Raw genomic sequence first — 26,794 nt, forward strand, 5'->3', positions numbered from 1 at the left:
TTTAAATCACTGGGAATGTTCCTTGAGCAGAGACTGAGGGCTTGGCTACATTTGCCGATATAGAGCGCTGGGAGTTAAACAAGCCTTCGGAGACCGCAGCAGGGAAAACGCTTCTGTGTGTTTACACTGTCAGCTGCAAGCACACTGGTGTGGCCACATTAGCAGCTCTTGCAACGCCACGAAGAGCAGTGCATTGTGGTAGCTATCCCAGTGTGCAAGTGGCTGCAGCATGCTTTTCAAATGGGGGGAGAGAGGCGGAGTGTGATAGGGAGTGTGTTCTGTGAATGTGGGGGGAGAGACTGTGTTTTGGAGGGCAGAGAGTGTGTCAACATTTCAACAGAAAATTCATAACCAACTCTAATTAGCTCATGTTCTTTTTCATTCTCAGAACTACGTTTCTGTTATTGTATCGGTTGCTTTGGTGGAAAATCTCTGTCCCTTCCACATCAAGGTCTTGTAATCCAAAAAGAGAGCTGGTGGGAAAATGAAAAAAAAAATCAGTTATTTTCATTTCAAAGTGTTCAAATCTGACCATTTTTCATTTTTAATTTTTTTGAGAATTTAAAAAATATTTTTTCAAAATGTTTATAAAAAATGTTTTCAAAATAGTTATCAACATTTTTCAATTTCAGTAAATGAAAAAGTTCAGTGACCATTTCCATAATGTTTTAGATAAAAGCATCAGAACAAGGCACAGCTTTTAATGAAAAACTAAGGTTTTGTTTGTTTGTTTTTGCTTTTGAGAAAAGAAAAGTTCATGTTTTGAGGGAAAAAAGTCATTTTCCATAAGAAAACCTTTTGATGGAAAATTTTTCACAAGCTCTACTTGTGATACATCTCAGTACAGAATTAAAATAAAGGACTATCCCAAGGCATATATTTATTTGAGTATAGTGAAAATTAAGAAACTATTTTTAGGGCATGATGACTATCACAGTGGAACCTGGAATCCTTGAATGTCACTTCTTCTCAACTCTTGTTGTCCAAAACAGGGTCATATCAGTAACCTTTCTTTAACTTCACATTTGTCTTTTGTTTGACATCTGTACATATAAACACACAGCTCACCTATCAATCTGTTCCACAGGAGGAATTCTGATTATATTTAATGGAAGTTATGTGCAGGGAGTGCCTCCAGGCCTGGGTTCTTAGGCACTTAAATCTTCAGCACATACCAGCCACTCTCTCCATTTAGCCAATGACTGCACTGCACTTTTAAGCAGGAGGGGGTTGTCTGGCTGGCCAAATGAAGGGAATTGCTTTCTGGCTTTGGGGTGTGGGATAGATGAAAACTGCTGTAAATGAATCAGCGTGGGCACTGACTCATCCCCTGGGAATGAAGGGCTTAAAAGGGGCTGTGCCTTAACCCTCCCTTTTACACGGAGCAGGCTGAGGCAGCACCCACCCTCCCTCCCCTTTAGGTGGTAAAATATCAGGTCTGGTCAAGACCTGCTGTGGGCATTATGCTAACAGCCTCTTTGTTGAGTGGGACTGGGAAGGAATTTTTCCCTTGCCACCATATTGGTTTGGGTGCAGTTGGGGGGTTTTTCGCCTTCCCCACAGTAGGCTCTGTTCATGCATGGCATGATGGGTGGTAGCTCATTATGTAAGTGTGGGGCAGATGTCCAGTGCAGGTACTCCATAGGAAAGGTATACAGTGACCAGATAAATGGTTTGGAAAAGGACTTAGAAAGAGGTGTTCGTTAAAGGAATTAATTGGGGGAGGGGGTTGGGGACTCCTATGATTGATACGGCAGGGAGCCAACCCCCCATTATTATAGCACACCTTTGGATTTGCTGGAGGGACCTGGATAGAAAAAGAGGGGGAGCTTGTGAAAGCCCCCCCCCGAGTAATTGTGGAATAAATAGGTTTTACCTGCACTGTATACTTTTATCTGCCAGGTAGTCCCATCTAATAATAAAGTTGCAGCCTGATTGAACCCATGCAAAATGTCTCCTGTCCTTCTTTTGGTATAAAATCATTGCATGTCCCTCTCTGAATTCAGATTAGCTAGGTTCCGCTATTCATATAATAGATTCAGGAGATAGTAGAGCATGTGTTTCCAAATATAAAGAAGCATACACTATAGCAGAAGTAGCTTCGATTTCATCTGTGTGTAGAGGGCCAGCACCACACATATACAGTGCTTAAATCCCACGTAAACTAAATCGGGATTACATGATACATTGGTTTTAGGCTAACCTCTGCCCAGAGGAGAAGTTCACCCTTATGTTGTAAACCTCCTACACTTTCATAGAAAACAGTGAGATGAAAAAACTTGTGGTTATTGGCATATCTAGCTTCCTCTTTTAGCTCAGAATTTGCATGTCCCATACTACCACAACTAACTTCTTACATTTGAAATATCAATTATTTATTTCTGGGTACGCAAATATATATCAGCTTTAGTGACTGACTTAAAAAACAAACTCCATGGAACATCAAATATTTATCTACATATGTATGTGTAGTTTAGAATGTTTGCTTTCAGAGTTGATCATGCTTTTACAGTGCATTGTGCCTAATAAAGAAGAGAAAGATGAATTACTACATCTGCTGGATGCAATTCAAATTTACAGTATGTTCAAAGTCCCTGTTCAAGCATCTTTAACTAACTGATTGATTAATTATCTGTGCTTGAGACTCAATACTGTATATCGAGTGAAAAGTTGTAATTTGTACCAGTTTGTTTAGTCTTTTTTAGTTCTTACTAGATGCGAGATTTTTTTTAACAATAAACAATGGATTTTTTCCCAGATCCCATGAAGATTTATATTTGTATTGTGTAAATTAGACCAAATTGAATTTAGTGATTCTTAAAGGTTTCTTCCCAGTTCTATATGTCAATTAATATAATTATTTTGATTATTAATATTTGAATAAACTAGGAGAGCTACCAGAAAATGGATGTAATAGGGTATGCTTTTCTTGTAAATAAAAAACTGGAACATGATAAATTAGCATGTGTATAATGAATTTCAAACAGGTATGATTTTATAAAATAGTTTTGCAAGTATTTTTTTCAATGAGATTTGTGGTTCATCATGTCACAACTTGTATGTTTTGTGTGTGTATTTAAATAACCAGATTATGGAATATTGCTTTGAATGGGGATTTTACTGTTTGCTACAGTTGTTCCAAGACCCTCAACAACAAAGGGTCATGAAGGGCTAGGTTGCCTTAATGTAGTAATAAGTACTCCAATACAAGGAAATATCCCCTGTTTTAGGAGAGAGGGGAAATTTTTTAATACAGTTTTATCCCCTGATTTTAGATATGCTGCATGATAACACCAAAGTACTATGATGTGGGTGTGAAATACCTTAGATATGTAGCTTTTAACATAATTGTCAAAATCCAGTAGTACTCTAACCTTTACATGGCTTCCTCTTAATTTCTGGATGCAAATGATGTTGTGGATTTTAATCTATTATTGCATAAAGCTTCAAATGATTTGGGACAAGATTAGTTTTGAATGCATCCCTCTTTTTAAAAGTTGAGGTCAAGGCAGTACTTAAAGTGATCAGAAAAAGGGGGAGGGGGGTCTGTCATAACCCCAGCCAAGTAAGATTTTCATGCACTTGATACAGACAATTCACCATTTCTTTTATACATATATCACATAATTGCATTAAAACTTAGTTCATTATGCTGTTTATATGTATTTATTGTTGTGTTAAATGCATCATACAAATTAGACAACATGCATCATACAAATTATTGAAACAAAATACTTCCTGTGAGTTTGGGAATAGGACATCTGTGGGGTTCAATGAGTTTCAGTGCGGTTGGGCTCTTTCTGGAGATAGAGGGCTGAAGGTGCAGTGAAATTCACTAGGATTGGAGTCTCTGAGGAGAGGGGGCTGGTGGTTCAGTGAGATTTGCTGGGTTTCAGGATCTCCTTCTTGGATTTGAGGGCTGAGGGGTGTAGAGATTCAGTGGGTTGGGGTCTCTCTGGGATTTGGGGGTCTCTGGACATAGAGATCCTACTGGGGTGCAGTGAAATTAAGTTTGATTGAGGGTTTTCTCTGGGTATAGGAAGTGAGATTCAGTGGGGTTGGGGTCTCTCTGGGGTTTAGGGTCTCTGGTGTTTTGGGGTCTCTCTGGGGTTATGGGCTGAGGGTGCAGTCACATTCAGTGAGATTTGGGGTCTATCTGGGAAAAGGTGTAAGGGGTGAAAATGGTCAGGGGTCTCCCTCAGGAATTAGGGATGAAATTACAATAGATTGGGGATTTCTCTTGGGGAGATTAAGAGGGAAGTGACAATGGGGTAAAGGTATTTCTTGAGGTTGGGTGAAGTGATGGCTTGGGGTCTCTTCTGGGGTGAAAAAAGATCTTGGGGCCCATTTCAGGGGTGCAGCCTCTGCTGTCCCATCCCCTTTCCTCCTCACTTCTTCCCTCACTGCTAGCCTGGCTCTGAGCCTGTGGCTATAAAGTGCTGGGTGGCTGGTTCCATGCCCCCTGTGGCTTCTTTTGGCCACTCCCAGACTTCTAAACTGCACCTGGCCAGGTCCCTCCAGAGCTGCTACATCAGCTGCTCCCCAAGCTCAACTTTGCTCCTGTCCTGTGGTTCCTTCCCCACTCTGAACTCTAGGGTACAGATGTGGGGACCTGCCTGAAAAAAACCCTAAGCTTTTTTTTTTTACCAGCTTAGGTTAAAACTTCCACAAAGTACAAACTATTTTACCTTTTGTCCCTGGGCTTTATTGCTGCCACCTTCAAGCATCTAACAAATATAACAGGGAAAGAGCCCACTTGGAAATGTCTTTCCCCCAAAATCCCCCCAAGCCCTACACCCCCTTTCCTGGGGAAGGCTTGATAAAAATCTTCACCAATTTGCATAGGTGAACACAGACCCAAACCCTTGGATCTTAAGAACAAGGAAAAAGCAATCAGGTTCTTCAAAGAAGAATTTTAATTAAAGAAAAAGTAAAAGAATCACCTCTGTAAAATCAGGATGGTAAATACCTTACAGGGTAATCAGATTCAAAACATAGAGAATTTCTCTAGGCTAAACCTTAAGTTACAAAAAGACACAAAAACAGGAATATACATTCCATTCAGCACAACTTATTTTATAAGCCATTTAATCAAAATAGAATCTAACGCATATCTAACTAGATTGCTTACTGACTTTTTATGCTTAAATAAATTTGTTAGTCTCTAAGGTGCCACAAGTACTGCTTTTCTTTTTACGAATACAGACTAACACGGCTGCTACTCTGAAACCTGTCATTATGCAAGGCACTGAATTTAGCCGTACGGAGTGGAAATCTATCAACTTCATGAAAAAACTCATACAGATACAGACAGACATCATCTTTCTTTCCAAATGCAAACAGATGGACATCATACCAAAAGGACTGAAGGTAAAAAATCCATTACAATCTACATACCACACCGACTATGCTGACAGCTTGTGCCACACGCGCTCAAAGAAACTGCGGAACCACCTGATCAACATCTTCTAGAGCAAACAGGGAAAGATTAAGAATGAGCTCTCAAAACTGGACACTTTCATAAAAAAAAAAACCTTCCACACAAACTTCCTCTTGGCTGGACTTTACAAAAACTAGACAAGCCATTTACAACACACACTTTGTGTGCTTCTCTACAAAAGAAAAAGGACACTAAACTATCTAAACTACTACATGCCACAAGGGGCCACAACAGTGGTTTCCTTAACCCACCCAGCAATATTGTTAATCTATCCAACTATACTCTTAGCCCAGCAGAAGAATCTCTCCTATCTTGGGGCCTCTCCTTCTGCCCCTCTACCCCCACGAACATGATACAGTTCTGTGGTGACCTAGAATCCTATTTTCGACATCTCCGACTCAAGGCATATTTCCAACACACCTCTGAACAACATACTAACCCACAGAGACCTTCCTACCAAGACTACAAAAAGAAGGATTCTGGGTGCACTCTTCCTGAAGGTTGAAACAACAGACTGGACTTCTACATAGAGTGCTTCTGCCAACGTGCACGGGCTGAAATTGTGGAAAAGCAGCATCACTTACCCCATAACCTCAGCCGTGCAGAAAACAATGCCATCCACAGCCTCAGAAACAACTCTGACATCATAATCAAAAAGGCTGACAAAGGAGGTGCTGTCAGCATCATGAATAGGTTGGAATATGAACAAAAAGGCTGCTTGGCAGCTCTCCAACACCACTTTCTACAAGCCATTACCCTCTGATCCCACTGAGGGTTACCAAAAGAAACTACAGCATTTGCTCAAGAAACTCCCTGAAAAAGCACAAGAACAAATCCGCACAGACACACCCCTGGAACCCCAACCTGGGATATTCTATCTGCTACCCAAGATCCATAAACCTGGAAATCCTGGACACCCCATCATCTCAGGCACTGGCACCCTGACAGCAGGATTGTCTGGCTATATAGACTCCCTCCTCAGGCCCTACGCTACCAGCACTCCCAGCTGCCTTCGAGACACCACTGACTTCCTGAGGAAACTACAATCCATCGGTGATCTTCCTGAAAACACCATCCTAGCCACTATGGATGTAGAAGCCCTCTACACCAATATTCCACACAAAGATGAACTACAAGCCCTCAGGAACAGTATCCCCGATAATGTCACGGCAAACCTGGTGGCTGAACTTTGTCCTCACCCATAACTAGTTCACATTCGGGGACAATGTATACCTTCCAATCAGTGGCTCTGCTGTGGGTACCCGCATGGCCCCACAGCATGCCAACATTTTTATGGCTGACTTAGAACAACGCTTCCTCAGCTCTCGTCCCCTAACGCTCCTACTCTACTTGTGCTACATTGATGACCTATGGAAAAGAAGCCCTTGAGGAATTCCACCATGATTTCAACAATTTCCATCCCACCATCAACCTCAGCCTGGTCCAGTCCACACAAGAGATCCACTTCTTGGACACTATGGTGCTAATAAGCAATGGTCACATAAACACCACCCTATACCAGAAACCTACTGACCACTATTCCTACCTACATGCCTCCAGCTTTCATCCAGACCACACCACATGATCCATTGTCTACAGCCAAGCTCTACGATACAACCGCATTTGCTCCAATACCTCAGACAGAGACAAACACCTACAAGATCTCTATCAAGCATTCTTACAACTACAATACCCACCTGGTGAAGTGAAGGAACAGATTGACAGAGCCAGAAGAGTACCCAGAAGTCACCTACTACAGGACAGGCCTAACAAAGAAAATTACAGAATGCCACTAACCATCACCTTCAGCCCCCAACTAAAACCTCTCCAACGCATCATCAAGGATCTACAACCTATCCTGAAGGACGACCCATCACTCTCACAGATCTTGGGAGACAGGCCAGTCCTTGCTTACAGACATCCCCCCAATCTGAAGCAAATACTCACCACACAACCACACACCACACAACAGAACCACTAACCCAGGAACCTATCCTTGCAACAAAGCCCGTTGCCAAATGTGTCCACATATCTATTGAGGGGACACCATCATAGGGCCTAATCACAGCAGCCACACTATCAGAGGCTCGTTCACCTGCACATCTACCAATGTGATATATGCCATCATGTGCCAGCAATGCCCCTCTGCCACGTACATTGGTCAAACTGGACAGTCTCTACGTAAAAGAATAAATGGACACAAATCAGATGTCAAAAATTATAACATTCAAAGACTAGTCAGAGAAGACTTCAATCTCTTTAGTCATTCGATTACAGACCTAAAAGTTGCAATTCTTCAACAAAAGAACTTCAAAAACAGACTCCAATGAGAGACTGCTGAATTGGAATTAATTTGCAAACTGGATACAATTAACTTAGGCTTGAATAGTGACTGGGAGTGGATGGGTCATTACACAAAGTAAAACTATTTCCCCATTTTTATTCCTCCCCCAGCTCCCACTGTTCCTCAGACATTCTTGTCAACTGCTGGAAATGGCCCACCTTGATTATCACTACAAAAGGTTGTGTAGTGATAATCCCTGCTCTCCTGCTGGTAATAGCTCACCTTAAGTGATCACTCTCATTACAGTGTGTATGATAACACCGATTGTTTCATGTTCTCTATATAAATCTCCCCACTATGTTTTCCACTGAATGCATCTGATGAAGTGAGCTGTAGCTCACGAAAGCTTATGCTTAAATAAATGTGTTCGTCTCTAAGGTGCCACAAGTACTCCTTTTCTTTTTGACTTTTTACAGGAGTTCTGACCTGCATTCCTGCTCTGGTCCCAGCAAAAACAACACACAGACAGAGAGAACCCTTTGTTTCCCCCGCCCCTCCAGCTTTGAAAGTATATTGTCTCCTCATTGGTCATTTTGGTCAAGTGCCAGCAAGGTTGTCTTAGCTTCTTAACCCTTTACAGGTGAAAGGGCTTTTCCTCTGGCCAGGAGTGATTTAAAGGTGTTTACCCTTCCCTTTATATTTATGACAGCTCCCCTCCAAGATGGGCTGACAGGCCAATGCATGGGTGGTGCCAGTCCATAGGGGAGTGGAGTGGTGCCTTGGGAGCTGTATGTGGTAGCAGCAGTGGTAGAATCTCTGTGTCCCTCAGCAATCCCCCTTGAGTTTAAAAAAATTCCCATGTCTGTTTACCCCCCCCACACACACATATACACACACTTTAAACACTGGATCAAGGTGGTTGAGATAGAGGGGTTTTGAAGGCAGACAACAGTGATCAAAGGCATAAAAAACTCTTATGGAGACAGATTGAAAAGTTTCACCTTGTTTCCCTTAGAATGGAGAAAAAAGCAGGAGGACATGATAAAAGTAGAGAAAGTAATGAAAGGTATAAAGAAAATAGATCAGGAATGTCACAATTTTCAGGGTATCTGCACCTTTAACTCCCACTCCATGGTCTTCTCTGTGCTCAGGTCTCTTGCACACACCTCTCTGGAGAGGGACCCAAGTCCCTCTCCTTTCTGACCAGGGGCGTTTTAGGCTGCAGTCCACTTGCACTTCACTTTGATTATTCTAAGCGGATCTGACAAATGGTCAGCCCTTACTCTTTAGTTTCTCTCCAAGGACAATGTCAATGATATAATAGTGACCCAAACTGTTCTTTCAAAGCAGAGCATATTTATTAAAAAAGACAAAAGCCTACAGAGAAAACATATAAAACAATAAAAGATCTAGACACATACTAAACGTACCAGAAGTGACCCATCAGCCCTATAGGGACCTGGCAGGTTAAAGCCCTTCTAACCCCTGAACAGGTTTGGGTCCCCCCTTGGACTAAAGGTCAGTCCATTTGTTGAAACTCTCTCGGTTCAAGCTTGCCCTTTGTATTCCTAGTCCTTTTTTTGTGTCTTGCCTCTCCTCTGGGACTGTCTTGAACCAGGATATGCAAGCCATCTGAGGGGTGGTACTTCTCTGGAGCTGTTACAGTCTTGGCCATTTGGCCTAATCATTCCCCATTATTTTAGCTTTTGCATGCGGTTGCAATATCTATCAACAGAAGCTTCTGTTCTCCCTCTCTCGGAACACAAGAACAAGGGGACATTCAATGAAATTAAAATGTGGCAATTTAAAAACTGGTAAAAGGAAATACTTTCACCCACTACCTGTAATTAGAATGTGGAACATTGGGGTGTCATTATTTATAGAATGATGTAGATCTGACTCACAAGGCAAGCAACTCTGCAGATCCTAATTTGGGGTGAAAAATTATCCATGGTATATTTGATTTACAAGGAAAAGAATGTACAGTTTATAATTTGGGGTGAAATCATGTGGCTTGGATTTCTTGGGGTAACAGTTTACCCAGTTTGATGTTCCATTTTACAGCCAATCATATCTAATTTGCTTAATTTGCAGTTTCCTCACCCATATTTTAATCCACTCAATGTGCAATGAGCCACTTTGCATAGGAAGGCAATATGTCACTTTTCCTTGGTAACTTAGATTTCTTTTTAGGTAGGTTGGGAGGGAGAAAGAGGTTTTATCCATATGGAAATTATGAAGGATTCTTGCCTAGGTGATTAACAGTACCCTCATTTAGCCATTTTAGTTTCTTTCTTGGGGAGAGGAACTCCCAACTTTGGCTGATCTGTGGGTCCTTAGAGAAAGTGTCTCACACAGTATGAACCGTTTTGTTATTCTCTTTACTTCTTAGGTGGATCCTATTTTGGGGTAAACAGAGAATAGCTTTTCTAGTTTTTGAGGGCCAGAAGGAATCAGTAGTTTTGAATCATCGAAGGCATATCTGTGTTATATATCCCTTACATAGCTTGAAATTCCAACACCGTCCTCAATATACCACACTCTCAAAGGGCCAAATCAGCGTGGGGAAATTATTGTGTTAAGTGCTGTACCAACACACATGAAGACACACCCCTGCCCTAAATGGTCACAATTTACTTTTACAAATAGTTAATATAGTATAGACAGTGATTTATATAAAAATGATAATTAATAAATTCATATTTTCCCTTACAGAGTTACAGAGTAGTTCTTGTGGCAATCCAGGAATTCCACCAAAGGGTATCTTGTCTGGTATGAAATTTGATGTTGGTGATAAAATCCACTACAGTTGTGTAACTGGATACATTTTGGATGGCCACCCACAGCTTACCTGCATAGCTAACTCAGTGAACACAGCATCATGGGATTTCCCAGTTCCTATCTGCAGAGGTAAGAAATGCTACGATAATCTTTCTTTAAGTATTTAATGTACATTTATGAATTGAAGCAACTTACTATTTCTCTAAAATAAATTTAACAATTTACTTGTTATCAGCCTTACTGTATGCCCTTCCTAATTGTTCTGCCAGTTCTGTTTTTAAAACCTAGTTCTTCCCCCTTTTACAATAGATGAAAAAGATAGAATTCTGAACTAGATACTTAGTGTTCGATTGTGAATATGACTGATGTGGCCACACAGGGAAATAAACAAAAGAATTTAGGAGTGGGGTGGGGCTCTATGACATTGTTATTTCCCTATGTGGGTATGAGGCGGGAAGTCAGACAGCATTGCTGAGCACGAGGAGGAAGTAAACCACACCCTATAAAAGGATTCAGTAACTTAGTTTCCTCTTGAAGTAAGGGGAGATGGAAGAAATTATGACCATGCCCATTTACTTATGCACAGTGAATGCTGAACATTACATAGTTGTTTAGTCATAATGTCTCAATATAGTTTCTAATATACAAATTCCACTTCACATTTGGAAAAATGTCACCAATTGCAAAGTACAGTTTAGAGAATAATTTTCAAAAATATTTCTGTGCTGGAATAAATTATCTCATAACTACAACAAATAATGCACCATCATAGGACAGCACTGCACATTTCCTGAAGAAACTATTGACCTTTTTATTTACTTATTTTTATTGGTCATTCATACATTACAATTATACTGGCTGAGAATCATCATTTCTTCAGATCTGCTTCATGAAGCATTTGGTCACACTCTTTTGAAGATATCTGTTCTTCAAGAGTCCAATGCTGCACCTAATAAAGTTAATGGAAGTTTTATCAGTGGGAGCAATTTATCACACAAGTTATCAATTAGCTACCTCTACTAAATGAAGTTCAGAGGGAGAAAATGAAAACAAATATTTACTTTCTGTCATCTTACATGTCTGTTACTTTTACTCATGGAAATGGATCCATTGATGACAGAAGTAAAGCAAGCACTATTTGGCCTTTATTCTTAGCTATTTTGTTTCAACATGAGAAATACCTTATGTAGATTTCAATCTGAGGGACATATACTCAAGGTCTCATGCTACCACCAGTTAAACATTATTGGAGCTCCTAAAACTATAGATAACTTTCTAGCACAAAGTGTATTGCATCCATCTCAGGGTAATACTATATTAGACCTCATTCTGGTAGATAAAGATGAATTGATCACAGGCCTAAGAATAGATGGCTTCCCAGGTGCAGGGGATTATGACTTAATTTAATTTATGTGCAAACAGAATATAAAGGCAGCCAGTAATCTGTTGCTTTAAAAAGCCCATTCCTAAAGCTGAAAACAATCAGGAGAAAAATTGAGTAGGAAGAAAAAAGCCAGAGTCATGCCAGAATTTTACTGGGTAAATGGAATGACCCAGGTAAACTATAAACTGGTTAGTTTAACACTGATCCCAGACAGAATCATGGAACAGCTGAGATGGGACATAAACAGGACCCCCACTTAACCTGGGGCTAATATATCTGCCTTCTATCACACTCCTGTAGCCATCTGGCCCAACCTTGTCACAGCAGCTATACTTACTTGAACAAAATCTATTTTAATAAATGCCAGGACAAACATCTAGAAAAAATTAATGTAGGTCACACTAACAAAATTGGGCCTCTATTCTAGAATGCTGTGACACTAAAAACGGTTTAGGGGTTATAGCAGATAAGCAGTTGAACATGAGATCCCCATGCAATGTTGTTGCTAAAACCACAAATATAATCCTCAAATGTGTAAGCAGGAGGATATCAAGTAGGAAGAAGGTGATGGTAGTACCTCTATATATGTCATTGGTGAGACTGCTGAAATTCTGTGTCCAATTCTGGTCTCCCCACTTCAAAAGAAAAAATATTCAGGCTAGAAAAAGTGCACACATTTTTAATACTGAAGATAATTCACCACTGAAACAACTTAACATTGTGTTTGATGGATTCTCTGTCACTTTAAGTCAAGTCTGTATGTCTCTCTAAAAGATATCTTATAGCTCAAATAGAAATCACGGGCTTAATGCAGAGATTATTGGGTGAGGTTCTTTGGCCTGGATCGTGCAGGAAGTCAGACTAGGTGATCACAATGGCTCCATCTTGTATTAAAATATATGAATCTGTGTTCCATATGACAAATACCTAGGCTTATACTGGATATAGTAGACTTTGGTACTTCTTTTTAACAGGTTTCTCACCACTTTGTAAAATGCTTTAATTATCCAATATATAACTTTGCGGGAGTTTGCTAAGAGTGATTACCCTATAATGAGCTTCCTGTTGCTTTCCCTCAATTTCTGGTGGAGACTTTCCTTGATTAAATCCTCATCCTTAGGGAGTTTCACTGATAAGTGTCTTATCACTCCCTACCAATGGCCTTTACATTAAGAAGGAATATTATGCAGTGAATGTGTGTGTGTATGTATGTACCAGAGGTCGGGAAGGAATTTCTTCCAATTCTGGGGAATTCCTGATGAATAATTCCTGGTGATCTTTTTCAGATAAATGTATGATTTTTGATCCCTTTTATTTTGATTAGTTGGAGTGCAAAAAGTCAAAGTATTTTCCACTCCAGCAGTTGCTGAATTTCACTGTCTGCTTCTCAGTGAAATTCATAGCATAATGTAAATGGAGCTAACCAAAGAAGAAACAAACCAAACAACCCTGCAGTCACTTTTAGCACACTAGGAATGGACTACATAATTTGTAGCATGTTTGGATCCCTGTGAAATAGACTCTTGTAGGCAGATATTCTCTGTCTCTCATCATTCACAGGTAAATTCCAAGGATTCACGTTTTTAGGTCATTTCAGTGAATGATCTTTCTCCCTGGGAGTGTGATCCTGCAATCAGATCCTTGTGGTTGGGCCCTTTCATCTAGGTGGATTCCCATTTAAATCAACAGGGCTTCATCTGAATACAAAGGTATAACCAGGAGATTGCAAATGCAGGATCGTGGCCTAGGTTTCCTGGAATGACATCATTACACATTTTTAGATGCTATATTTTTGTTACCAAATGTTCTTTTTGTTTTTTTGTTTTTGTTTTTTGGAGATTCCAGTAGGCTTCGTCAGATTCCTCTGATTCAGCATTTTTAGTGGTGGGAGCGCTGGTTGGTTTGTTTCTACAAGTCTCTTTTGATTTCTGCTGGAAAATGAGTACCTCCAGTAATCAGTAGCACAATAGACTCATTGCTTCATTTCAAAACCCAATTGCCAACTGGTATCCATAATAACCTACTGAAAATTTTTACCTGAAATTTTCACAAGGCTGTCAGGCATTCCTTGAAATAATGTAATATTTATTGGATTTACTAAAAGTCCAAAAATGTTAGTTAAACTAAAAACAATTTGGGTTTATTGTGTTGTGAAGTGGTCAATTATACTGTGCATAATCCATGACCAGTTTTTAAATAAAGCCTGCTTCCTTGACATATTAATTTTGATAAGACTGACTTTAATGGTGAAAGATGACAAGAGTTTCATCATATTGCCTTCTATTTCTGAGATAATGTAGAAATTGCAAGCTGCAGCATAATGCAGGAGGGTAGGAATAATTCACTGAAGGCTAATAAATAAGGTCAAAGTTATATATAATATTGTCATTCTGTAAAGGTTATATTAATTAAACAATTTGGTAATCAGGGATAGTATTCTGACGTTTATATTTTAAAAGGCTGTTCTATTCCAAGATAAAAGAAGCAATTATATTACGGAAACTTTTATTCTAATGCTGCTATATTTTGTTTAATTTGGAAATGAATTTTAATTGGGAAAAAAAAGTGTTAAGAAAATGATTTTATTTTAATTCCCAGAGATTTTACAAAAACTGTTTTTAATCCAAAGGTGTTATATTATATCATTTGCAAACATCTCAGTTTGCACATGTTCAGTATAGTTGTGCTCAGAGTTTGTCAACTAAATCCTAATGAGACTGAGACTTCAACAAAGAGCACAGAGTGAGTCAGAGAAAACAAGAATAAGTAGCTGTGTGGGAGAAGTAGAGACACCACTGGAACAGGAACAGGCTGGAGGGTACACAGGCAGAAGGAGTCAAGCTAGGGCAGAAGAAGAGAATGGAAAAGATTCCTGAGTCTCACCATTCCTCTGCTGTCAGCAAATACCGGTGAAACTCACTAGCAAAGTGTGTGTCCCATCCTAGGTTAGTTCTGGTCCACCTGAAGAATAACAACCTACTACTGCTATCTTTGCAGTTACTCTGTTAGCTCAAGTTGCAGAATGGATGAGATCTAAAGGTTCTAAGCCAGTAGTCAGTAGGATTCCACATCATGGAATTTCTGTTTCTGCAGTTTGCTTTTTCAGAAACCTAGTAATTATACAGACGATATATTTAATATGTTAAGGTTGCAACATATGGAAGCACTCAAAAGTTAGGTGATGCCAGAATTAAAGTTACCCATGCAACCGTAGTTCAATCTCTTTGTCCACATGCACTGTGATACAGTTAGGGTTGCCAACTTTCTACTCCCACAAAACCAAACACCCTTGCCCTGCCCCTTCTCTGAGGCAGACCCCTTCTCAGAGGCCCTGCCCCTTCTTGGGGAGCCTGCCCTGCTCACTGCATTCCACCTCCCTCTATCACTCACTATCCCCACCTTCACTTACTTGCTCATTTTCACTGGGTTGGCTCAGGGGGTTGGGGTGTGGAAGGGGTTGAGGGCTCTGGCTGGGGGTGCAGGCTCTGGGATGGGGCCAGAAATTAGGAGTTCAGGGTTCAGGAGGGGGCTCCAGATTGAGACAGTGGTTTGGGATATGGGAGAGGGTGAGGGCTCTGGCTGGGGATGCAGGCTCAGAGGTGGGGCTGGGGATGAGGGGTTTGGGGAGCAGAAAGGGCTCTGGTTTGGGGCTGAAGGGTTTAGAGTGCAGGAGGGGACTCCAGACTGGGACGGGGGTTGGAGTGCAGGGTGTGGGTGAGGGTTCCAGCTGGGGGTGCAGACTCTGGGTGGGGCTGGGGATGAGGGGTTTGGGGTGCAGGAGGGGACTCCAGGCTGGGGCTGTGGGATTCGGCAGATGGGAAGGGATCAGGGCTTAGGAAGGGGGTTCAGGCATGGGAGGGGGTGCAGGCTCCAGGGGCGCTTATCTCAGGCAACTGCCGGAAGCAGCAGCATTTCCCCCCTCCGGCTTCTACGCGGAGGTGCAGCCAGGCAGCGTTGCGCACTGCCCTGTCCGCAGGTGCCACCCCTTCAACTCCCATTGGGCATGGGTCTCGGCCAATGGGAGCTGTGGAGCTGGTGCCTGGGGCGAGGGGCAGCGTGCGGAGCCCCCTGGCTGAATCTACGTGTAGGACCTGGACGGGGGACATCTCACTACTTCTGAGAGCCACACAGAGCCAAGGCAGTCAGAGAGCCTGCCTTAGCCCTGCCACACCACTGACCGGACGTTTAATGGCCCAGTCAGTGGTGCTGACTGAAGCCACCAGAGTCTCTTTTGAACCAGGCATTCCAGTCGAAAAACAGACACCTGGCAATCCTTGATACAGGTTCTTCTGATTCCATGATATTTTTTTCCACAGGACCCCTGCTTCATTCAGTGCACTGGTTGGATGGAACAAAAGGCATGAATCAGGATTGTGCAGTTAATGACATAGTTGTCTGTAGAACACCACTTCATTTTCTGCAGAGGTTGGAAGGTGTGTAGTGAATGAAGCAAGGGACTGCAGGAAGAGGAAGGATGACCATTCTGGAGAATTAGATTCTGTCCCTGCCTCTTCCAGAGTTCGGCTCAGAATTACAGACAGCCTTCAGTGCCAGATTTTTAAAGGAATTTAGGCACCTAAAGATGCAAATAGGCAACTAGTGGGATTTTCAAAAATACTTAAGAAAATCATCTCTCATTGAAATCAATGCCTACATTGCTTCTGAAAAGAGGACTTATCTGTCTAAATTACTTACTGAATGGAGCAATGTATAAATATCTTTAAAATCTGGTCTTAAACTAAACTTTTCAGATGTTATAGTCCTTATTTTATGGGTGCTTAATTTGAAAGCCCAGGACTCAGCACTCACAGTTGCAAGTAGAGTCACGGAGAGCTGAGCTTTGAACATGTAAATGCTGCAAAAAGGCTAAGTGGTGGTCTGCTACACTAGATAAGGGAGTCTAATTTAGATGTAAGGGGTAACAAGGAAAGAAATACAAATAATATGGAATTGGTAGTTACAGATATAAACATTCATCCAGGTTGGAGAAGCAATGGAATATGGACAAGCAAAGGGTCAGTATCCAATGGAAATACACCACCCTTTAAACTATACAAGCATTCAAGGATCAGAAGCAAAAGAGCCTTCACCTCATTCAAGAGAGGATGGTTTATTTATTTATTTAATCTGACATTGTGAGTCCACTTTCCAACAGCAAAGTTGTGGTATCAACCCTGCCCTCTCATCATATATAGCAATTTGGCTCATGAAATTTATATTGGAAGTTACATGATGCTCATTAAGTTCCCTTCAGCATTTTAATGGGGAAGCAATTCTTCTGTCCTAAGAAGGCTTTCCATAGCTGAGCTCTGAAATGAAGCAGCCAGCCAAATGAGGAAGAGGGCTTGCATGTCCTGAGGTTCCTTCCCAGGATTCCATGATATGAAGTTGTGGAGATTGCAGGAAGTAGGGTTGCACCTCCCATTAAAAGCAAAACTCTGATGGCTGAGCAAAAATTCTTTGCTGAATTCCTGTCAATGCCAGTTTAAGTATTATCTTTTGCTCTTTATATGCAAAAATAATCTGAAGAGACCACCTGAGCACAGTAGGGTCCCAAACATCCACACTTACCAATAAAGCATGTTGGGAATTTTCTGACAGAATATAGAACACATTGAGCACCAAATATTTGAAGGGATACTAATTTATTCCTATATCCTCTGGTAGGGAAATTATTTCTGTTGTAGAAATTCCTGGAGGCTCTCTCTTCAGGAAGGGAGGTGGAACAGATCCCACACAGAGGTAATTACAGAAGCATGGAATTAACTCACTTTCATCTAATCTTTTCCCAGTTATAAGAACTACTTTAAGGAAGGCTTTTTGTCCTTCAGAAAGTGCGTAACCCTTCCCTGATAGGAGAATCTTAGAATAGAAATACTTAGACAGCTTTAACTATAGCAGAAGCTAGTGTGCCAGCTCTCTCTCTCTCTCTCTCTCTCTCTCTCTCACTGTGTGTGTGTGTGTGTGTAAGTAATGGGGAGATCCTAGACTATGCACGACAACCTTCCATAATACAGATAGTATGGAAGAAGAGAAGGACGTCTCTTGGACATCTTTTAAGAATGACCAATAACAGGCTACTTAAACAAGTATTTCATTGGCAACCTGGGGATAAGAGATGGAAAGTGTGACCTAAAGTCACAGTCCATAGTGCACTAATGGCTGAAGTAGCGTTACAACATCAAAACATAAAAGGGCTGAAAAAATAAGCCCAGGATAGGGATGATTTTTATTGTTTGGCTTCTGCCTTATGCACCTATGGTGTGGAGAGGATGATGATGATTATGATGATGATTTAAATAGCGATAGGACTGAAAGCCAACCCACCAAAATGTCTGCTGAGTAATATAGAATCATAGAATCATAGAATATCAGGGTTGGAAGGGACCCCAGAAGGTCATCTAGTCCAACCCCCTGCTCAAAGCAGGACCAATTCCCAGTTAAATCATCCCAGCCAGGGCTTTGTCAAGCCTGACCTTAAAAACCTCTAAGGAAGGAGATTCTACCACCTCCCTAGGTAACGCATTCCAGTGTTTCACCACCCTCTTAGTGAAAAAGTTTTTCCTAATATCCAATCTAAACCTCCCCCACTGCAACTTGAGACCATTACTCCTCGTTCTGTCATCTGCTACCATTGAGAACAGTCTAGAGCCATCCTCTTTGGAACCCCCTTTCAGGTAGTTGAAAGCAGCTATCAAATCCCCCCTCATTCTTCTCTTCTGCAGGCTAAACAATCCCAGCTCCCTCAGCCTCTCCTCATAACTCATGTGTTCCAGTCCCCTAATCATTTTTGTTGCCCTTCGCTGGACTCTCTCCAATTTATCCACATCCTTCTTGAAGTGTGGGGCCCAAAACTGGACACAGTACTCCAGATGAGGCCTCACCAATGTCGAATAGAGGGGAACGATCACGTCCCTCGATCTGCTCGCTATGCCCCTACTTATACATCCCAAAATGCCATTGGCCTTCTTGGCAACACTATATCTTAATAGTGTTCAGTTTGCAGGCACATCAGATATCCAGATCAACCATTTTTGTGCTATTGTGTCTAGAAGAAATGTTTGGAAAAAATAGAAAAGACATTGAATGAGCCATTCAACTTAATTATGCCCTTACTTTTTCCACAGGCATTTCTGCACCTTCAGCTCAGTTGTGAGAGCAAATCTGAGTGCTTGAGCATCTGACTGAGGTGCACATTTTGTGGGGGGCAAGATGTGTTTTAGACTTTTGGATTAATTATCGTCCAGTATATTAAGCTCATTTTCCATGCTTTGTCAAATTGCATTTTTAAATCTGGAAAGGTCATTAATTTATTCTCTCCAAATGGTTCTTAGAATTCTATACTTGTCCTTCCAACATGGTTATCTAAAAATTGTATTTTCTCTCTTATTGTGTAATGGATTTACTTCCCTTATATAGGCTCCAAGCTATCTGTATAATGCAAAAATGTTCTAAGAGTCAAATTTGAGTTAGAGCATCCAGCTCAGTATTAAATATTTTCCCATTTTCTGCATTCAGAAGCTGCTGGAGAGGAAAATTATGCTAACTATACATCACTGATATATTCCCATTGGTAAAGTAAATCAGATTAATTTTTGAATGATTGGCATTTATAGGGCAGGTATAAAGGCAGAGAGTAGGAAAAATGCATCTGAGATGGTCTAAATTGAGGCAGGATACTAAGCTTTCCTAGAGGAAGCAGATCTGCTTATATAATATCAATAATACTCTGTGCCTATACATTACGTTTATCCAGAGGATCTCAAAGCATTTTGAAAAACAGAAAATCAATTCAACCTCTCAGCATTCCTGGGGGTTGATTATACAGTAATATATGCATTTTATAGAAGGATAAACTGAGGCACAGATTTGTAAGTGGTTTAGTGGCAGTCATAAATAAAACCTAGCTCCCCTGAGCTCCTGTTCTAACCATAAAGCCACACTCCATGCCTATAGGTTGATTTGTATCCTAGCTCTACATGGCCATGCAGGAGAGAAAGTGAGAGTAGGGGAAGTAAAATCTATCCTCCATCCCACTATCACAGTCTACCTACCCCCAGTGTGCCAGTCAGTGGAGCTAAGATGGCCTGGGGAGGGAAGCAAGCTGCTCCAGCTAAAGGGCTGCAGTAAATTACTTTCCCCCACTAATGAGTTGGAAGCAAAGAAGGAACAGACTCCAGGATAACAGTTCCTCCCCAGGAGCAGCCACATGCCACCTCTTCCTCCGGGCTGAAGCTAAATCTCAATCTTGCCCTAAGTGACTTGAATTTAACCCACATTGGGTTGTTAAATTAAAAATAAAAAAGAAAAGAAAGCGAAAACCTTAATTGCAATACCAAAAAATGTATCTCTGAAAGAAAGCAATGACTTATATATCTGATAACTAAGCCCATTTTTTTCATTTTTCATTTTAAATTCCAGTTGAGATATTTTAAAGCTAATAACCTAACTCAGTAGTCATGAATGGCTGAGGTTCCCACAGTTCTTAGATTAAGGAACTCAGATGGTACCACAGTCTACAAATGGTAATGACAGTCCCCCCCAAATTACACATGAGAATAGTTTTTATTTTGTGTTTTTAGTTTGATGAAAAAGGATTTTCAACTGAGATAACAGCATGGTGTAAATGGGAGGGGGGAAGAATTCATTTTGTGGTTTATATTTATGCTGAAAGATCTTAGTTGCCTCTGAAATCTGTAATTTTTATACAATAAAATGGAAACAAACATATACCCGTATGAACTGCACTGACATTGCTTTCTATCATATCTTGGCATATTCGCCTTTTCTCATTATCTCGGTGTCATTATCTCAGCACAATATTTGGTTCTCATTATCAGGGTCATTTCACATAAATGTACAGTCCCAGTCACAGTTTATGTGAACAAATATAGTTGATCCTGATGAGGAATAATCTGTGTGTGTGTGCACGCACACTTCTGTCTCTGTCCATAGAGACATAATACCCAATCCTGAACTTACTCAAATTAGTTGTGCAGTGGTGAAACTCCACTGAATTCACTGCAGTTGCTGCTCCTGACCAACACTGACATGAGATGAGAGTCAGGAAGCATGGTATTATAAAATAATATAAATATTTATAAATATACAGTGTTACACTAAATAGATATTATTGACAGACCCAAAAATAATAATGTGGTATGTATTTCTCAGCCACAAAAATGTACCTGTTATGTTTTAAATATGACTTTCAGATACTTTCATTGTCTACAATTAATTGGATTAATGTTCCAGAGCTTTGTCTTCTTACTCTTCATTTATAAAGAAAATGTCTATGTAACAAAACTCTTTTCAAAGTTATGATTAGCTGAATGTCAAGTAACCATTGTGCATATCTGTCAAAATTCATACATGGCCCTCATGGTGGGTTTCCACAATGCAGAGATATTTAGATATTTTCTTACCTGCTGGAATTATTGTTATTATTATTCATTATTTGTATTATCATACAACCTAGGGGGAGCTCATGGACCAGGACCCTGTTGTAGTCCTAGTCACTAGGTGCTGTACAAATACAGAACAAAAAGATGGTATGTGTACTAAAGAGTTTATAATCTAAGAATAAGACAAGGGACAACAGATAGATAAAGATGACTAATTATTTTTTAGGAAAAAGACAAATTCTTATATGCATATTTTAATATTATGGATGTATGTTTGAAAAAATCAATCCCATTCATTTTTATAGTTCATATTAGAATATGACTTTCACAATAAACGTAAGACCCCATCAGCCCACAAAGGCTGACCTTCTCTTCAATATCAAAGCCCTTAAAGGGATGTTTAAGCCTAATTCCAAATGATCAGTGACATTTCCCAAGTTTAGATATACTTTGCTGTTTCTAGTACTAGGGCTATTTGAGCTCTAGCCAGGCTATGGAGCAGTATAGTAATCTGAAGAGTTATATAGTTCCAACTTGTGCATTAATTGGCAATTTAATGTATTTGGGTGAGAATCCTCAACTGACTACCACAATCCAGCTTTCATCCAAGTCATTTTAAAGGAAAGGATTTGGACTGCATATTGCTATTTTGCAGTATACAAAATTCTGTGTCACATCACCAGGAGAGGGCAGGAATCTCCACCAATACAGAAAGGAGCTGTCTAACAAGAACATCAAGGACCTTTTAGGAACTCATTTTGACATGATTTTGGACTTCCTCTTATAGGCAAGGGAACAGATCATCAGCTGGTGTAAATAGTCATAGTTCCACTGAAGTCAGCAGATGATCTGGCCCAAAGTGAATATGTCTATAGTCCCCTGTGTTTGCATTGATTAGGGCAGTATCTTTCTCAGTGGTGACATGTGTAGTCCCTTGAACCAGACGATGCCACAAAAAGGGAATATGGGGAAATAGGCAAGAAGAAATAGAAATTACTCTAAATGAGGGATAGTATTACCTAGTGGGCATAGAATAAATTTTCAGGGATAATGCTCATGAAGGGAATGTCATCACAGATGCACGCAATTAATACAGGAGCAACAGAAACGGAAGAAGTGGAAATGGGCCATACTTGACCCAAAGGATCTACAACTAGCCATGAGATCAAAACTGGTAATGAAGATCATGGGTGACCTTTTATTTTATTTATTCATTTTTTTTGAGGGTACAAGTACTGAAATAGAAAAGAGAAGCACAGTCTCTGCTTAAAATAACCAAACATGGAATTAAACAAGATGGCAAAAATCTTGGCACTAGTTCAGGATTGAAACAAGGGGCAGTTACAAAACACTAGGTACAGAATTTTAGGTCTGGCCTTTTTAAAAGTCTCCTTTAAAAATGTGGAGTGAGGAGTAAATAACATATGAATCATATTTTCAGATGTCCTTGAACTACATATTTACAAACACTGTTACAGAGATATAACAAAGTGAGATTTACACCTGAAAAATGTAAATGAATTCATCTGGGAAAATTAATTTGAAGCAAATATATTGAATGGGAGTGAGAAACCTGAAGAACTGCAACGCTGAAAAAGGTCATGGGATGACAGCAGGCAACAATTTAAATTATTTGCCCTGAGGATTAGATCAACGACGTCAATGCCGCTGCATAGTAGTAGGGGGTTTCATGCTAATACATCACCAGTCCTTCATACATGATATAAAACTATGTCCTGGCCAAGTGTGTATCTTAAAGATCCCTTCATACTTTTGTAAGAGGGGAGGTGTTAGATCTGCAGTCCTGGACTAATTCTAATTTGGAAAAGTATGTTCTGTTTATAGTACCTAATTATATCACTACAGTTTCAAATGAATATAGTATTTTATTTCACTTCCTACCCTTCTATGGGCATATATAATATTTTGTAAAGCACACTGAGATACTTTGAAATGGAAGGAACTACAGGTAAACTCCAGTTTTATGAACTCATTTTTATTAAACTGTTTAATTCAAAACAACTTTGGAGCCTCCAGCCTTTCACTAGGCTTGTTATTTCTCCAGATTTTATGAAATCTTTGGCTTTACAAAAGCTTTGGGGTTTTTTTGCAGTTAATCCATAAAATTAGGGTTTACCTGTATATAAATGTGAATTACAAGAATACTACTTAGATGCTAAATAGCACTGTGCAAACACTAAGATATAAAGTAACCTATTAAATTTGGAAGGCAACAGTAGCAAAAATAATTTCTCTTCAGTGAAAACCCTTTAAAGGTTTTGAATTATTACCCTAAGAGCACAGGTAATTGCCAGAAATGCTGCTGGAGGTAAAAGATAAATTCCATTGCTGAAATTCTGCCTTGATGCTTTAACATTCTTCAAGGCTATATCTTTACTGAAACCAAAGAAAGATAATTGATTCCTCTATGGAAACTGAATCTTGTCTTTCAAGTATTAATTCATTCCTCCTTTTAAAGTGAAATTTGAACTTTCTGACAGTATTTATCAGTTTGAGCCTATGCAACATGTAGTACAGGCTGTATGGAGGAGATTTTTTTTTTTTGTCTTCAGAATAATAATACAGTCAGTGGCCTCCAAGTAATTATGCTGGAACAAACTGTCAGTGAAAAAAGAAAAGGAGTACTTGTGGCACCTTAGAGACTAACCAATTTATTAAAGCATAAGCTTTCGTGAGCTACAGCTCACTTCCTCAGATGCATATCGTGGAAACTGCAGCAGGCTTTATATATACACAGAGAATATGAAACAATACCTCCTCCCACCCCACTGTCCTGCTGGTAATAGCTTATCTAAAGTGCTCATCAGGTGGGCCATTTCCAGCACAAATCCAGGTTTTCTCACCCTCCACCCCCCCCACACAAATTCACTCTCCTGCTGGTGATAGCCCATCCAAAGTGACAACTCTTTACACAATGTGCATGACAATCAAGTTGAGCTATTTCCTGCACATTGTGTAAAGAGTTGTCAGAGTAACACGGCTGTTACTCTGAAACCTGTCAGTGAAAAGTAGCTTACTCACAGAAACAGAGCTCATTGATCTTATTCATTGATCTTTCTTAACCTATTTGGGTCCACTATATTTTGATCCAGGATCCTGGCTCATGTATTGGGATTTAAAAGTCTCTGGACATTTTTTTGCAATTTATTGGCTATTAATAAAGAAAAACAGCAAAATAAGACCACCACAATCAAAGCTGTACTTGGAGGTGTTGCCTGTGAGATTCCTGTAACACGGGAAAGCAATAATTCTGCATAGCAATATTCCAAAATATATAGCTATCGGAAATATGTGGAGTTCTTAGTATTGCCTTATTTGAGGCCCAGCCAAGACCTTCAGCTGACATTTTGTAGTTTAGTGATGACAGTCTGGGTCCTGGTAGTTTTCTCACACATTTAGTTTACAGTGCTTATTTTAATCCCTGTTTCATATTTAAACATAGCATTCTGGATTTGAAGTAATTTCTCAGATAGTATAATCTCACTGAAGTGTCATTCTTTACTAGTTGTTGAATTGTTGCTCTCTTATATTAGAAATAATTATTGTGTTCCAGATAGATGGACAGATTTTCATCCTATTGGGTTGCCTTTGGATTTAGTGTTACTGGTAAGGCACAAATCACAAAGAAATATTTCCAGGATCAGTAGACAAATCTGGCCAAGCTCCCAGAATTCTTTTCTGTTTATTTAATACAATCTATAAATCTCTTGTATAATATAGCCTGGTCACAAATTCTATTCCAAGTTCCAATTTTTTACCTGTATCTGGTAAAATGCAACACTCACATGTTTAGGGGACCCAAATTCCTGGATCTTCTATTTTTATGTGTATGACTGAAAGCACTAAGGAGAGAAGATCCAGAGGTTGGGAAGTTCACATAAAATCTAATGAAATGCTTTTTCCAACATTTGTGTACATAGAATTGGGCTTGAAACCTGTTTTTGCAAGATTCATGGTGCTTCCTGCTTCCAATGAGGCTGGAAATATCATGAAAACAGTTTTCCTTTCAGTTTTTCAGCACTTTTAACTCCAGACAGTACCAGGAAAAGCTAAGGTTTCCAAATGAAAGTTAATATAATTTAAGAAAAATCTATTGAAACTTTTAAAAAACAAAAACAAATAAGAAAATCTCTCAATTTAGATTTTCTTTAGATTTTCGGTGATACTTCAAGTATTTTTCAGATTCTATCCAAGCTAATTCATCCACCCTTTTTTAAAACACACACAATTGGACAAAGTGTCAAAGTCATGCACTCTAATTATCAGTGCAGTTGTTTTTACCGAGGTGTACAGAATTTATGTATATATGTATACTACTCTGCCCCTGCAGAGGCCTGTTGTCTTCAATAAGGCACAGGGCACAGGGATCCACTCCCACAGCGCTCACTTCAAGACAAGGGGCTAAAATTCATAGATACTAAGGTCAGAAGGGACCATTATGATCATCTAGTCTGACCTCCTTCACGACGCAGGCCACAGAATCTCACCCACCCACTCCTGAAAAACCTCACCTAAAGCTTGTAAAGCTATTACACAAAGTCTTTTAAAAACGTCTGAGAGGTATCTGTAAATTAGCAAAATTGGGTTCTGCATTCATTGTGTCTCCCTGATTCCATACCAAATGTACTCAATTTACATATTAAAAGGTGTTTTTCTAACCACAAGTCCTGTGTAGTCAACCTAGGCTTTGAAAGCCAGACTGCATTTTTTTCGTTTATCACCAGCAGCAATAAAACTGCTGCAGGTGAAATTACATTTTCATTTACACCTGTCAACCACTGTCTTCAGTGGGGTTACAAAAGTATAATTGAGGCATCATTTGTTGTATTAGCTAGGCCCTCACCTTATGACCTCTCCTAGGTCTGTGTTCCCTTCTCATGGATAACCTTTATGATGGCCTACAAAATCTCCGTTTCCATCCATCATGGGGAACAATGCTTTGTTACCTTCCCTCTCTGACTTCCAGATTTTTGAAGTTCTTCTTCCTCTATAAGAGCCATAGCAGATGCAAGATGCAACTGTTCAAACAGCCGTTTTGCATTGTGCTCAGGTACTTAGAGCACTTAAAGGTAGAGGAAAAGGGAAGCTTGGATCAGTCAAAACTTTACAGAGTAGGTAATCACATGCCTGCTATATTCCCAAATATTCTCGGTGTGGACTGTACCTTTAAGGAGAACCCACGTTATTGCTGATTTACCCCTGACAAATCTACTATAATCAGTTACCTTGTAATTATTTCTCAGAGTTGAATGATGAGATTTCTGGTACTTAAATCCTATTAAGGAAAAACTGTCAAATCATTCCTGCTGTTCTGGTTGCCAGTACTCTTAAAATAATGTTACAAATGCTTCTATCTTTCTCCAAGCTTCAGTACAGGGAGAAATGATTTTTCTTTTACAGATTGTGTTTCACAGCAGTATGTTATTTAGTGCTATGGGGTTATTTTATTTTTCAGGGAGCTGTATGTCCTCTATTTATTT

General features: G+C 39.9%; 1 protein-coding gene across 5 annotated transcripts in view; it reads left to right on the forward strand.

The window, feature by feature from the left end:
- Nucleotides 1-26,794, forward strand: part of CSMD3 (CUB and Sushi multiple domains 3) — a 1,204,651-nt gene that overhangs the window by 270,265 nt on the left and 907,592 nt on the right. For 4 of the 5 annotated variants that reach the window (XM_073330296.1, XM_073330291.1, XM_073330295.1 and 1 more), the window contains exon 4: nt 10,440-10,634. The exons of the other annotated variant lie outside the window; for it this stretch is intronic. In XM_073330296.1, the coding sequence (XP_073186397.1) occupies nt 10,440-10,634 (195 nt within the window). The remainder of the gene's footprint in view (nt 1-10,439; nt 10,635-26,794) is intronic. 5 annotated transcript variants of the gene reach the window in all.

Source organism: Lepidochelys kempii, chromosome 2 (genome assembly GCF_965140265.1).
Source record: "Lepidochelys kempii isolate rLepKem1 chromosome 2, rLepKem1.hap2, whole genome shotgun sequence".
Lineage (NCBI taxonomy): Eukaryota > Metazoa > Chordata > Testudines > Cheloniidae > Lepidochelys > Lepidochelys kempii.